At 36.0% G+C, this 14079-nt stretch overlaps 1 protein-coding gene across 9 annotated transcripts in view; it reads right to left on the reverse strand.

Moving 5' to 3' along the window:
• Positions 1-1497: 1497 nt before the first annotated feature.
• The window catches only part of LOC115632156 (hemicentin-1), a 123421-nt gene continuing 110839 nt past the window's right edge, over positions 1498-14079 (reverse strand). For 4 of the 9 annotated variants that reach the window (XM_030529180.1, XM_030529179.1, XM_030529176.1 and 1 more), the window contains 3 exons: positions 10893-10987; positions 7343-9190; positions 4728-6279 (listed from right to left, as the gene is read on the reverse strand). In XM_030529180.1, coding sequence (XP_030385040.1) covers positions 5110-6279; positions 7343-9190; positions 10893-10987 — 3113 coding nt within the window. In that variant the 3' untranslated portion in view covers positions 4728-5109. Of the gene's footprint in view, positions 2491-2898; positions 3002-3877; positions 3931-4727; positions 6280-7342; positions 9191-10892; positions 10988-14079 lie in introns of those variants that run through there. The other 5 variants (XM_030529183.1, XM_030529182.1, XM_030529177.1 and 2 more) reach the window with 4 other exon arrangements.

Here is a 14079-nt window from a genome sequence, read left to right on the forward strand (position 1 = left end):
CGAATTACAATGCCCGCTGAACATAGTAAACAAATTAACGAGTTTGGTCATATTCGATACATATTTACTGTTCGGGTGTTTGTTCAATTAATAAAATGGCAGCTCAAAATTGATAATTGAGCAGTTTGGTGTATCTGGTAAAATTTGTTTAAATTTTTAAATTAAAATGTTCATCTGAGCGGGATGTAAAAACCTTTGCTTATGAAAAAATTATATCATATTCTAATCAGGTCATTTTTTGAAATTAGCGACATATAGAGATACTAAGCTAGGCATCGCTTTCTCATGGAATTTAGATATTGCTTGATAATAAGCGAGCCGAACAAATTAATTAGGCAGGAGTGCAAATTAGCAGTCGTCTAGTTATATGTTTGTTGCAATTCATCTACAAAAGATTGCAGGATTTCTAAGCGGTTTTGTTTAGCTTCCGCTTCAGCTATTATGGCCACCTGAAAACATCCCAAAAAAAAGTTATAAACGTTGCTAGCAATGGCTAAAATTTTACATTAATTAGCATGTATATTTAGTCGCATTTTATTGTATTTCGCTAATAACAGCTGAATATTTATCAATTTTAATAGTTGTAGTGTAGTGAAAGCCATTCAAAAACGAATCAAAGCCTTGCAAAACTCGAATCGAAAAAAGTATTTTTAATAAAATAAACTCATTTCACTAAAAAATAAATTCTATTTTCTTGTTTTCAAAAAGAACTGTTTACTTTGCGACACACTTTCAATGTCAAAGATCACGTCCTAGTCTATTCCAAGTTTATTTTTCAACTTAATGAATAAATATCTTTCCTTTTCTGCATATAATATTTAGCTTCCTAATTGAAAAAAATATATAGCAAAAGTTCCAGTCCTGCATTATTATATAAAGAAATAAGACCAGTTGAAGAGTAGTTTTAGGTAACCCTTAAGACATCCTTAAACTGTGAGTGTAGATTGTAAGCTCGGTTTTTCTTGTTAAATAATAAGTTTAAAACACTAAGTATACATACCAGTTATGTGAAATTGCATTAAGAAATAAAGCACCCGATTTGATTTACTTGTACAATTTATTTATTTACTTTCATCGTTTTTGTAATCATTTAATTTATAAATATTTATATATATATATACTTGAGTCTAAGTTGTTTTCATTCAATTTAATTCCACTTTTTTGGTTGTAAGTTTTTCTTGTTTTGTTTGCATTTTAAGTAAATGCCGTTTTAAATAATTTACTCGTATAATTATACAATATGTATACATATATATTTGTTTCGTATAATTTATAATAAATTATATATATAATTAATTACAATAAATTGCATAACAAAAATTAGTTAGCGTCCGCCTAACTGATTTTATTCTTGATTTATTTTTATTTATTTTTTTGTATTTTCAATATCAATTATTAATGTTCATTGCAATAATTTAATATTGTTTGTGTTTGTATACAAATAGAAAACAATGTAAATTAATATTACTTTAAATTTTTGTTTTTGTAATGGTTTGCTAGTTTGAAACTTTAAATGATGTTTGCTTTTTGTTTGACGTTTTTTTTTTTTGTTATTTGTTTGTTTTTAGGTTTTCAGCTTTTCCGTCATTAGTTTAACTTTTTATGCCTTAATATTTGATGCTTTGCAATTAATGTGAATTGTTTGCCACCATCGAGGTTGTTTATTGTGGCCGTTGATAGTTTGCGGTCAGCTTTTGTTTAAAAAAAATTACTATAATAATATTTGTTGTTGTTTTGCCATTTCATGGGTAAAGTGTTCGGTTGGCTGTTGTCATTAGTAGATTTATTTTTTACGTTAAACTTTGCTCTTTAGTTTGCTCTAGTTTATAATTTCCTTTGTTGGTTTTGTTGTTGTAAGAACTCGTATTCAGTTGTATGTTGAATAAAAAGTATAATTTTTTACATCAGCACTCGAAACTATGTGTGTGTGTGTGGAGTATGATTAAATGGGCTGGCTTTGAATGGGCATTGGCGACTGTGAAAATGTTTGCTAAGTTGCCATGCGACTTACTTGATATTTGTTGATTTTTTTTCCATTAATGTTATATTTAACAGTTACTATCATAAATTTAAGAAATTCGTTATTCATTTGCTTTAAGTTTTTAAACAAATTTACATTTCTTTTATGCTAAACGAGAAGCTCATTTGATCATTTTTGTTTTCATTTTAAATGTTGGCAATATTTGCACAAAAAAGTAAAACTAATAGTAGTATGAAAAAAAAAATCAAAATTATAATATTTTGGGCTATGAGCACTCATGTACTCCTGTTTATGTTGCGAGCTCGTCGAGGCTCCAAAAAAATGCACTGCTGCTACAAAGAGACGAAAGGCGTTGTCAGAACCTATTTCTTGACCTCCTCCAGAGCGCCCGTTTTCTTATTCTTTTTAACTTGGGCATAGGAGGCTGCCTTGTAGTTAATGGGTCCGTAGTGTTGACTCTCGAGATCGGCGTAGATAAACTCATCATCGAAACTGGCGGCATTTAGTGGCTGTTCGTAGACAGGACAGACAACAATTGTGAAAAAATAATATATAGCTGTGCGAATTCTATTGACAAGAAAACAGACTGCAGTTCTTGTTAGAGTCGAAAGCGCGTTCCCATGCATAAGTATTAACAATTTATAATGCTGTCGTGCAACATTGCTGTGTTCTGAAATCTCTTAATAGCACAAATGGGAACTTGCCAGACAGAGACAGCTTAAATACATCAAATTGTTGAACTCTAAGTCGCGTACTAACTTTTCATATTGAAACGTTATTACTTTTGTTTTTAAAAGACAGCACAACGACAGCTAAAATAAATTATTAACATTCAAAAACAGATCATTCGGATCACTTGATTAACTCTAGGCTTTTAGATACTTTTTTTGGTTGGTTTTATAAAATAAATCATTTACCTTGATCTATTGTGACATGAAACATTTAGTGGAAAGTTATACAATAAATTTAGAATATATATGTATTGCTGCCTTTGTATGGATCCTCAAAATCGGACACATGCTATAAGAAATCAATTTTGAATTTATTTATATTAATTTAGAACACAACTTGGAATTGCGACAAGAGTTGTTGGCTTGTGGGCGAGTTTATGTGCAACGACAGTCGAGTGGTTATTAAATAAATAAAAATTATTTTAAATATTGCAGCCATTGCGAATTTTGCCATATACTTTGGTTTTGAGAAAATAAATACTCGTATAAATAGAATAAATAAATAAATAGAGAACTTAAATAAATATTTGTATACAATGCAATCATTTTATGCCTTGCTTCTGTTTGGTTTTGCTTCAATGGTGTACTATTTATATTTAAATGCTAATGACAAATAATTTATTAAAAAATATCACTAATATGCTAATTAATAAACGCCATGCTGAGTTGCACTCTGAAGTGTGTGGTGAATCCTTTTTATACCTTGAGAGGACAATCAGACATGGCTTAGTTTAAGAGTTACTTAAGTTTCTACACTAGTGTGGCTTAAGTACTTACTATTTGTTAATATTTATGTTTTTATTTTACACAAAACTATTTCAAACTTAACACACATACAGTCAGAGTTGCCTTAGCCTAACACTTAATGAATTAATTTGTTTATAATTATCGTAGGTTGTATGCATACTGATGAATAATTTCCGAGCTCCTCTGTTTTTGTTCTTGTTTGTTTTCTAGTTATACACACAGAGCAGAAAAAGTGCTTGCTTGAATGATTAGTTTGGTAAAGTTCGATGAATTTGTGTTTGGATTTTTCTACTTGAAAATATGCAGTATTCTATTTATATATAATTTTTAATTTTAAATTGTTTAATCCATATGCTTAACTATGTACACTAAGTGCCAGGGAAAGTTGCAACTTTTCGTCGTGGACACATATTCTATTCGATTTCTTCATAGTGGTTGGTATAAACTTTGTTTGCACAGGCCACAAAGTTCCTATAAGTATAAATATATGCACATATATACTATTTAAATGTATATATGTATGTTTAAACGCACTTATACAAAAATTAGGGTATGCATGTGATATACGTATGAATACTTTCACCACTTCTAATGAGTCAAGTTTAATTTTTTTTTGCTGACTTGAGAACTGATTAGAACTTTAAGGTTAGCTATAGTATACATACATATATAGACACATGAATCTTTGAAATAGCAGAAGCCATATACATCTTTAAGATAATAGTAATTAACCCATTTAGGCATAATTCGACCGGAGTTTTATTAACCCCCTTTCAATTGAACAACATCTCATTTCTATGGACAATACTTTGAAGGATGACAGAGAAGGTTTGATTTCAAACGGGAGCGGAAAGCGTTCCCAAATCAGAAACATAGTAGTATTTTGTATTAATGAGGAAATTCTTTGCACAAATTTTGAGAATGGGAGACCCATCTGAGATGATAGATTTATTTCTTTCTGTTTGTTTGGAAACATTGTGTAGTAACCGTGAAGGTGTAATTATGGTTTGTATTTCTTAAATATTTAAAAGAGTCTCTCCAGTTTCTTTGATCTCATATGTTTGTTGTGTGTCAATAGTTTGAATTGTTTGAATTTGGAACCATTCAGTTACTAGGAACATAACTAGATTTCAGCTCATTAATTTAAAAAATGTAAAGGCCCACGCCTTTAGTTTCTAATTCTGAATGGAGCTGAGAAAGATTTGGCATTAACCCATCATCTTTTTAACTAAAGATAATGTCATTAGAGCCAGTATATCAACCTCGAAATAAATTGGTTTACGCACCAATATCCAGTTAACATCGGATTTCTAAGTTATGGGAGTGAAACTTTAGATGATAACTTAGAATTCGACTGTCTATATAAAGAGTCCAACTTATTTAACATAGAACTGCTAGATGAGCCATTATTTGTTGACTACACATAACCTTCGATAGCTAATCAGTTCTCAAGGAGTGGGATAGTTTTCTACACTCTTCTGAAGTACATGGTTCATTAGTTGATTCTGAAATGCTGCTCATGTGGTAGTGCTAAACAAAATTATGCTATGTAGTTAAGTATAATCTTTAAGTTGTTTAATATTATGAGTTCTTATCCAGAATTTCTTTTAACACTAAATACCTTGTATGCGTCGTTTTTAGGCTTCTTCTCTAAATGTGCACCTCGCGATAGCTTTGAGTCATGAAATACCTCAAGGCACCTGCCGTGGCATTCACAACAGGATCGTTTCTATGGGTAGAGGCGTTGGTGCGGCTGGCACTGCAATGGGCGGGGGTGGGGGGCGGTGCTGTTGGATTATGAAGCGTGATTTCGCCATCCTCGTCAATGTCGTCAACCATATATTCTTCCTCGCAAAAGGAGTAACCGAGGTCCTCCTCTTCCTCCTCCTGCTCCTGCTCCACACCATCCCCTTCTTCAGTTTCTTTCTTCTCTTGTGGGTCGACATTGCCGGCCACTTGGGTGTTTGTTTTGCGGGCAAACATAAAATCGGGATGCGTTTTAGTTAGCACCTCTAATGCCTCCAATGAAGCGGCAGGATTTAATTGCGGCTGACGAACACATGCTACGTCCGCGTTGCCTTCTTCATAATCGGCAGCAGCAATTGTTGCAGCTACTGCTGTTGGTGTTGCAGGTGTTGGCGAAATAGGCTTAAAGGCATGCTGCTCATTTAAAGTCAATGGACGATAAACCAAAGGACCCTGCTCTGCCCTTTGTTGGAGCTGCTGTTGTTGTTGCAATTGCTGACGGAGTTGCTGCAATTTGCCGGCCGCCGTTTGCATGGGCTGGAAGTGGAAGGTGTGATGTTTGCGAAGTGGCAGCCGCATGGGTCGCCGCACCACCAAACAATCGTAGGCCGCATCGAGTGGCAATTGCTGTTGGTCATATCTTAAATTCTCATCGCTTGTGGCTGCTAATCGACTCGCTTGGAGCAGCAATTCATTTGGCATTAGCATTTGTTGTTGATGATTGGCGTCAGTGTTGGCGTTCCTGCTGTTGCCAATTTGTTGACCAACAACTGCTGCTGCTGTTGTTGTTGTTGTTGTTGCTGCTGATGCTGTTGTTGGCGTGTGCGCAAAGCGCGCGGATTTGGCGCTATAACCGTCGGCAGCAGAGGCTTCGTTGTTGCTGTTGCTGGCATTATGCCATTTGATATGTGCGTAGGGGTCGCTGATGGTCTGTCGTCGTAATTTCTTGTTGCAGGCATTGATGTGGGCGCTGTTGCTGTTGTCCCCGATGATAGTGTTGCTGTTGTTGTTGCTGTTGCTGTTGCTGACGGGCCGTTTAATTGCTAGAAATGGATTAGCGGCCAGTTTGGTTTGCTGTTAGTTGCGTTTACACACATTTACACACGCGGCATGCAGTGTTGGCAGAATGAACATTGTGTGTGTGTGTGTGTGTGGTTCATGTTTGTTGTGGTTTAATTATTATTGTTGTTGTTGTGGTTGTTGCAATTGTCGTTGTTATTGTTGCAACATGTCAGTTAATTTATCGTAATATAAATATTGGATTGTGTTTGCAGTTCCATCAAAATAGTGCATCAAATAAAATGTGACATGAAATAAAAGCAAAACAAATTGTTTATTAAAATTGAAGCTAAAAAAAAATAAAATTCGATAAATATTAAATTGTAGAATTAACTGTTTTTCATTACTGATGAAAGCTTCAAATAACAATGCATGCATATTTATTTAGTAAAAAAAATATTGCAAATATTGCAGTTTTGTTCTATCACCGCCATTTGGTTAAAAAATGCTGTAATTCGATTTTGTTTTGAGTCATGTTATCCCTCTCCAAAATTTATAGCAGAGTGTTTTTTTACTTATTAGTTGATAAATCGAATGCCCTACAAATGTTCTTTAAAATTTCATTCTACACTCCATGCAGCTAATATTTTAAGTTCTTTCTAAGCTGTTTCCCAGATCACGGAGGTATTAAAGTATTAAAAAACAGGTGACTTTGAACTTGATAATCAGCTTAATTAGGCGAATTGATAGAGCCTTCTTCTTCTGCCTGTTGTCTACTACTCTTTCAGCTTTAGACGATTATACCTAAATGTTGCTCATGAGCTTCTTATTCCGGCCAGCACTTTATAATTTTACATTAGACATCAGTTTGTCCGAGAAAAAGGTATGCTCTCTTTTGACTAAAAAAATCTATATACATAGGTAGGAAAAACCTATTATAACTGAAATAATAAGCGATGCTTCATCTTTGCTTTGCATCTCATAAGCTGCGGTTAAGGGAACTGAAGAAAAGCAGTGTTCTTAACAATAAGTATATGAAAGTATCGTATATATGAATGTATGCCCACCATTAAGCTAAGGGTACTATTAAGACAAAAGCTGCAACCCAAAGGCTGGTTAAAAATCAAATGGTACGCACCTCATGGAGTCCTGCATTGCTAACGCGAAGTGGTTGCTGTTGCTTGCACTTGCGACTGCTGCTGGCAGCGCTGATGCTGCTGGCCACAGACAGCATGGAGGCGGAGTGGGCGGGTTGATGGCCCAGTTGGTACTGCTCGTAATCCTCCGGTGTGGTGATTTCGGCAGTTGTCTGCTGCTGATGTTGTTGTTGCTGCTGCTGCTTCTGATTGTGGCGACTGCAGCGGGCAGCTGCGCTGCTGTTGTTGCTGTTATTGCTGCCAATGATGGTGCCGGTGCCGCTGCTATAGAGCGAGGTGCAGGATGAGAGAGAGGTGGGATCGGGCCCACCGCCGCCCCCGCCCGCATTTCCATCATGCTGCGAGGAGGAGGCGGACTCGTAGGACGAATTAATGTGCCCAGGTGAGCCGGCACGTGCCAAAGGCTGTCCCTCCACGTTCATGTAGACAGGTGGGCAGCCACGTGGTGGATGCTGCTGCTGCTGCTTATTCTTATTAAGCTGGATAGCAAGGCCACTGGCAGAGGCGCCCTTGTGGGCCTTGGTCGATTTTTGGGCGCCCAAGCCCAGGGCGGGCAATGGCGTTGCGTGCGACTCGTACGAACTATTCGATATGCCGGAGTCGCTACGATAAATGCTTAAGCGCTCCGGCTCCATCAGCTGGAAGTCTACGTTGGCATCATTCTTTTGCTGGTGCTGGCGATGGTGATGTTTTTTCTTTTGGCTCGCCGTAACGAGAACAGCAGCTGAGGCGGGAGCAGCACTCTCCGCTCCTCCGGGCTGCGTGTGCAGCTGGACGGTGGCTGTGTTGCTGCTGCCGCCTTGCATCAGCGTCCCTTCTAATTGTCCGCACTTGTCTGCCAAATTTTCATAGACGGGCGGATCATAGAAGCGCAAAGGCTGCTTGAGCGCACCGACGGAATCAATATCGCCATGGCTACCGCCAGCAAAGGAATGATGTCGTTTGCATTTGTTGGCTGCCGCTGCTGCTCCTGATCCGGTTGTTGCTGTTGTTGTCCCTGCCACTCCCAGTGAGGCATTCAAATTGTAAGCCGCCTGTTTCTTGTTACTGCTATTTTTGCTGGCTCCCGGGAATTTCAGAGAATAGAACTTCTTGTCCATATCCATGCGATCCAGCAGGCTGCTGCCCTTGCGCTTGACGCGTTGCATGCTGCTGCCGGCAGCATCGTACTTTTTAAAGTTGCTGGCCGCTAAAAAGGGGTTCGTGTTCAAGAGAGCCGAGCTGGGTGCCGGTGGGGGCGGCGGTATGGAAGATGAAGCCCCTCCAGTCCGCTCAACCACCGCATATGTGGGATAATCGTGCTCAATGGCGTTCAATAATTGCGCATTCGAAGCCGAGTTGGTGTGGAACTTTTGCTGCTGATGCTGTTGCTGATGATAGTACTCGGTGTAGCTTTTCGGAAAGCAGTTGCTCAGATTGTACGTTATTTGATGTGGCGCATCGCATCCCTCTGGCAGCTGCTGGTGTTGCTGCTGTTGTGGCTGCAACAGTTGCTGCTGCTGCGGCTGCTGCTGCAGATGTTGGTCGTGTATGTTGTGGAGACTGCGATTATGAGGAGGTAATGTCGCATTGGTCATGACACCACGCGCGTACTGCATGGTGTTGTACTGTTGCTGTTGTTGTTGTTGCTGCTGCGGCTGCTGCTGCTGGTACTGATGTTGTTGCTGGTCGTAGTAATGTTGCTGCTGGTGATGATGCTGCAGTGTCTGGTGTTGTTGCTGCTGTTGCTGTTGGTGTTGTTGGCTGATACTTCCATTTAGTCTCTTGGGTCGTGGAGCGACGCGCACCACATTTGTGTTGTTATTAAAATTTGTAGGGGTAGTAGAGAACTGTTCATGCATGGGCGTGGTTATATATTGGCGTTGTTATAGCAGCGGCATCGTTTTACACACATGCGTGTTGTAATCGGGTTCGAAAAGCGTGGGCAGAAACAAAGTTAAGAGAACAATTGATTAGTTGTTGATTAGTGGCGAGGGTTTCTGGTTTATTGTTTGCAAGAATTTGTTAGTTACTATTCATATAAGAGTCGATTTCAATATATATATATATATATATATACTATATATAGTGAACGGTTTGATTGTGTGATTAAACATTTTTAAGGTGTTTGCTAGCGAACAACAGTAAGGGAAGTCTGTGTGTGTGTGTTTTTAATTTCATCTTGAAATAATCAAAATATTTTTTAAATGTTATTCTTTAATATGCGAGCTGTAGGCAATGGTTTTTTTCGGTATTTTAAGAATATTTAAATAACTGCTTCAATTAGTCACAGTCTTAAAAATAATTAAAATTATTATTTATGAACATATATATTATATGACATTTTAAAATTAATAAATTGAGAAGAAACAAGTTTTAGGATTCCCTAAAGTCAATTCAGTTTAAAAGTTTCTCTTTTTTTCAATCACTCAAAACTTCAAAATTAAATGTTTTTATTGACATATATATATTTTAAATTTAAATATTATATTCAAGTAAAATACAGCTCCCATAGAAAAATATGGAATTTTTCATAATTTAAACCGAGTATGAATCAAAAACCTAAAACATTTCACCCTTAATGCCAACAGCTCGCATTTAAAATTTGTTGGTTTCATTTGCATAAAATTAGTAAAACGAAATACAAATATATGAGCTTAATCGCTAATTATATATATTTTACATTATTTGAACCTATTTTTTAAAATATATATTTTTGAACTAAACATACCAACTAAAAAGTAGTTTAAATGTAAAATAAAATAAAGTACATTTGAATACAAAACCAAAGTCCGAGCTACCAACTAAAACAGAAAATGGCAAAATTCTCTGGCAGACATAAATCATTATTAATTTTTGTTTTGGAAAGCTGAAACAAATTCTTGAATCTCGATCAAATTCGTGAACAAGAAAGAAAAAGGTAAGGAAAATGGCATGAAAATAAATGAAAATGAAACGATGGAAGGCAAAAACTCGAGAACAAATGACAAAGAATGATGAATTGCTGATGGCAGACATCATTAGGCATTGAAGGCAGAAAAAAAGCCTTAGGAGTAGGCCAGCTATGCAGTAGTATGTGTATCGGTTTATATATGTATATGTATGTATATTTCTATATATTTTATCATTAACAATTTTTTCTTCAACAGTAAGACAATATGTTGTTTCGCTATGTAGATAAAAAATAGTAAACTATAAACACAATATTGCTTAACAATCAAGCCACTAAGGACAATAAAAATAAAAACGATACACGAAGAGGAAGAAGAGCACGATAATATAGAAAAGCTTTGACTTATACATATGTAACAGATATACATATATAGTACGTGTACGTATGTATATTTAGGAGAAACTTGTAAGGCAATTAGCAATGAGTTGGAGAGTGTTTTAAGCTGCGGTGCGGTATGTGTAATTGTGAGTGTGGAAATGAGTGTGCTGGTGTGTTATTTAAACAAATGTATATAAATATATATATTCATACTGTACAGTTATAAGAAAAAAAGATAATACAATTTGCTAGATATAGGGAACACAAATTTTGAACTATACCTTGTTAGGTGCCGTTTGCAGACCATGAAACGGTAGATTCTCATACTCGCCAGGTTCCGTCAATGGATCCCCCAGTGAAGACGACTTGTCGTGTACTATGTATATAAATATATGCATATTTTGGCATACATACATCGGTATACATATATAGACGTGTTGGCATATTAGCGTAGGTTTTTTTTTTATTAACGATTGTTGGTTTTTTTGGTTTTAAGTATTTGGGTGTTGTGTTCAAAGGCGCGCGGGGAACGCAAATGTCGAGTAAAAAGTATAGTAAAAAGTAAATAAATATAAATGAGAAGAGAAATTAATTAGTCTCAAATGTAAATCAAATATAAATCAATATAGTACGCTAAGTTCATTGCACTAAAATGTAACTTAAGTCGAGTGTCCTTTACCTAATCTAACTTTTGGTAGTAGAAGAAAGAAATTAGGGAAAATACAGTAATGTTTCAATTTTGTTTCCTAAATAATACAAAACAAATATTGAAGGGTCAAGTATTGAACATCTTAAGACTTTGCATGCTGCTTAAAATCGGCAGAATGAGTTGAGACGAATCACAAGCAGGCAATACTATCAAGGCACACAGAAGAAATCGCAAGCCAATAACAATAACATTTAAAAACACTTAACAATATTCGTACAGCTATAAATAAATATTAAACAAATAGGCAGGCAGATCTAAATTTGTAACAGCTAGACAAGTATTTAGTTGCTTTTGCTGTCCAAGCATTTCCTTACTTGTCGTTCGTCGTTATATGAGCACCTCGACAGTCGATTCATTAAAAATTACTTACAGCGATAATAATTGTGACAAAGAGAATTTTAAACACAGTGTTTATATTAAACAAAAATATTAAATAGTTATGTTTTGTATGAAAGTGTTGGCTGTGGGCTCCCATATGGAGAGATAAAATTATAAAATTATATTGTCATGGAAACTAATTTGGAAAAAGAAAATATATATAAGAAAAAATATGTGTAATTATATTCAGTTGCCATAATTATTCAGATTTACAGGATTATATTAAAATCTTAAAAAATGTAAATACGCAATTAAACGGAAATATTCCTCTTCGTTAATAAAGACATCTTAAATAGTTGATGTCTAGCTATAAATCGATTCTAAGAGTCGTCTAAAAACCGCTCACAGTGGTTGTTAGAAAGTATTTGAAATATAAATATACTGCTAATTTTATAAATTAAAAAAATCGATAATAATTAAAGTGTGTAGAGAAAAGTAACGATAAATTCAAAAAGTTTTGAGAAATCCCAAAAAAATAATTGTAGAATGCAAGAAGAACTTAGATTTTGAAAACATTTAAATCAGATTTAACTAATATTTTTAAATTTGCTCGATATTTAATTGCAGTGAATGGTCTTTATTTTTAAAAATTTTCGAGCCCACGATTTGGAAGTGATGTATTTTTCTATTCTTTATAAATTTTTAACGCACTTGTGTGACAGTTTTGATTGATGTGAATGATAAAAATAAATACAAATTATGGATTCTAAAATAATGAGCATTACTGCGAATGCAATCATTCGATGATAAGGATAAGATAAGGAGGTAGTCCGATATTTCATGTAGCAAGTATTGATATATTTATTAAGCAGCGGCTTTAGGTAAATCATTTGAAAATATCTTAATAACTTATCAGTCGTTATCATATACAAGTATCTGTGATGCTCTCAAAATTATTTTAAATAACTTGAAGCAACTATCGAATCGACAAAAAATCGATGAAGGCGATCGATTATATCTAATCCGTAAATATTTAGCTTTACTTGTTCACGTCTCTATTCACCTACGCATTAGCTACTTATGAGTAATTTAAAGGTCGTTTTTTCATTTTTCTCGGCAACTTAAGTCTGCGGCTCAAATGGCACGATGACATGCGGATGTCAAAGCCTTCACAATGAGTTTTTTCAGATGATATATGATGCATACGAAATGCCATGTGAGCTGCTCATTTTAGAAGCATTTAGAAGGTTGCTTAACAATTCCTATAAACTTTTTAATTTAGCCGGCGTTTAAATTCCTGCAAGTCACTCTGCTGCAATATTTTAAGACAGAATACACAATATATCAGTGGCATATCTACTTATTTCAAAATAAAGGTACGCAACGTGGCAGCATGAAGGAAGTCTTTCAAATTAAAATTAAAGAGAGAAAAACTGTAATAAAAGTGTATACTATATGTACATATTAATGGTGGTATGAAATGTGAGTTGAATTTGTTGGGGCAATGTTGGTTGGATGGGGGTTGGGGTGTACGGCTTATGTATAATGAGATGACTAGTTAGATCGTGTTTAGGCTTCTTACTTTGCACGCGCTCGACCTTCGTGGGCGACACGACGACGGTACGCTTGAGCAATGGCGGCAAAGTGTTGGTGTTGTTGCTGCTGTTGCTGTTGTTGCTGTTGTTGGTGAACAGCTGTCCAGGGCCACGTCGCAAGGGCAATATTGGTGGCGGAGGACGCGGCGGCGGTGTCGGGCATTTCAATATTCCCCGTTGCGGTTGGCGTTCCAATGAGCTTACCCCCATTCGTGTGGGACTGTTGCCTCCCACTCTTGTTTTTGCTATTGGAGAGGTTGTTGGTGTTGGTATTGCAGCTGTTGTTGCTGCTGTTGGTGTTGCTGCTGTTGCTGGCGCTGTTGTTTCCATTGCCGCTTTGTCTAATGAAGGCGTTTGAAATGTCACAGAGGCAGGTGATCGGACACTGCTGGGACTGCAGACGTCCGACGTTCCTGTCAGGGGCTTCATGTACATTGCTCCCGTTCCTAATGTTGTGGTTTCATTAGTTGTGCTTATTACTGTAGTTGTTGCTGTTGTAGCTTCTTTACTTTTACAGGGCGTCTTTTTGTAGGTGACTAACAGATCAAGCGATAAATGATGCGCATGTGTGTGTGTGTGTTTGTGAGAAGGCGGTTAAAATAAAAAAGCAAATGATTGGAAAACAATATTAATAAATTAAAAGTTTAAATAAATATGTATAAGCATACGCAAATTATTCTATGAACTATATGTGCAAGAATAACTTTATTCTCGTGGCAACTCAATATGAGAATACTTGTCTATTTTCCAGACAAGAAAGTATACATTTCTTATACAACATCACCATATCATATGTAGCAAGAACTGATGATCCCATCCCTCTCAATTTATCCTATACATGCGTCA

This window comes from Scaptodrosophila lebanonensis, unplaced genomic scaffold (genome assembly GCF_003285725.1).
Source record: "Scaptodrosophila lebanonensis strain 11010-0011.00,11010-0021.00 unplaced genomic scaffold, SlebRS2 tig00001415-arrow-pilon, whole genome shotgun sequence".
In the NCBI taxonomy this organism is placed as follows: Eukaryota; Metazoa; Arthropoda; class Insecta; order Diptera; family Drosophilidae; genus Scaptodrosophila; species Scaptodrosophila lebanonensis.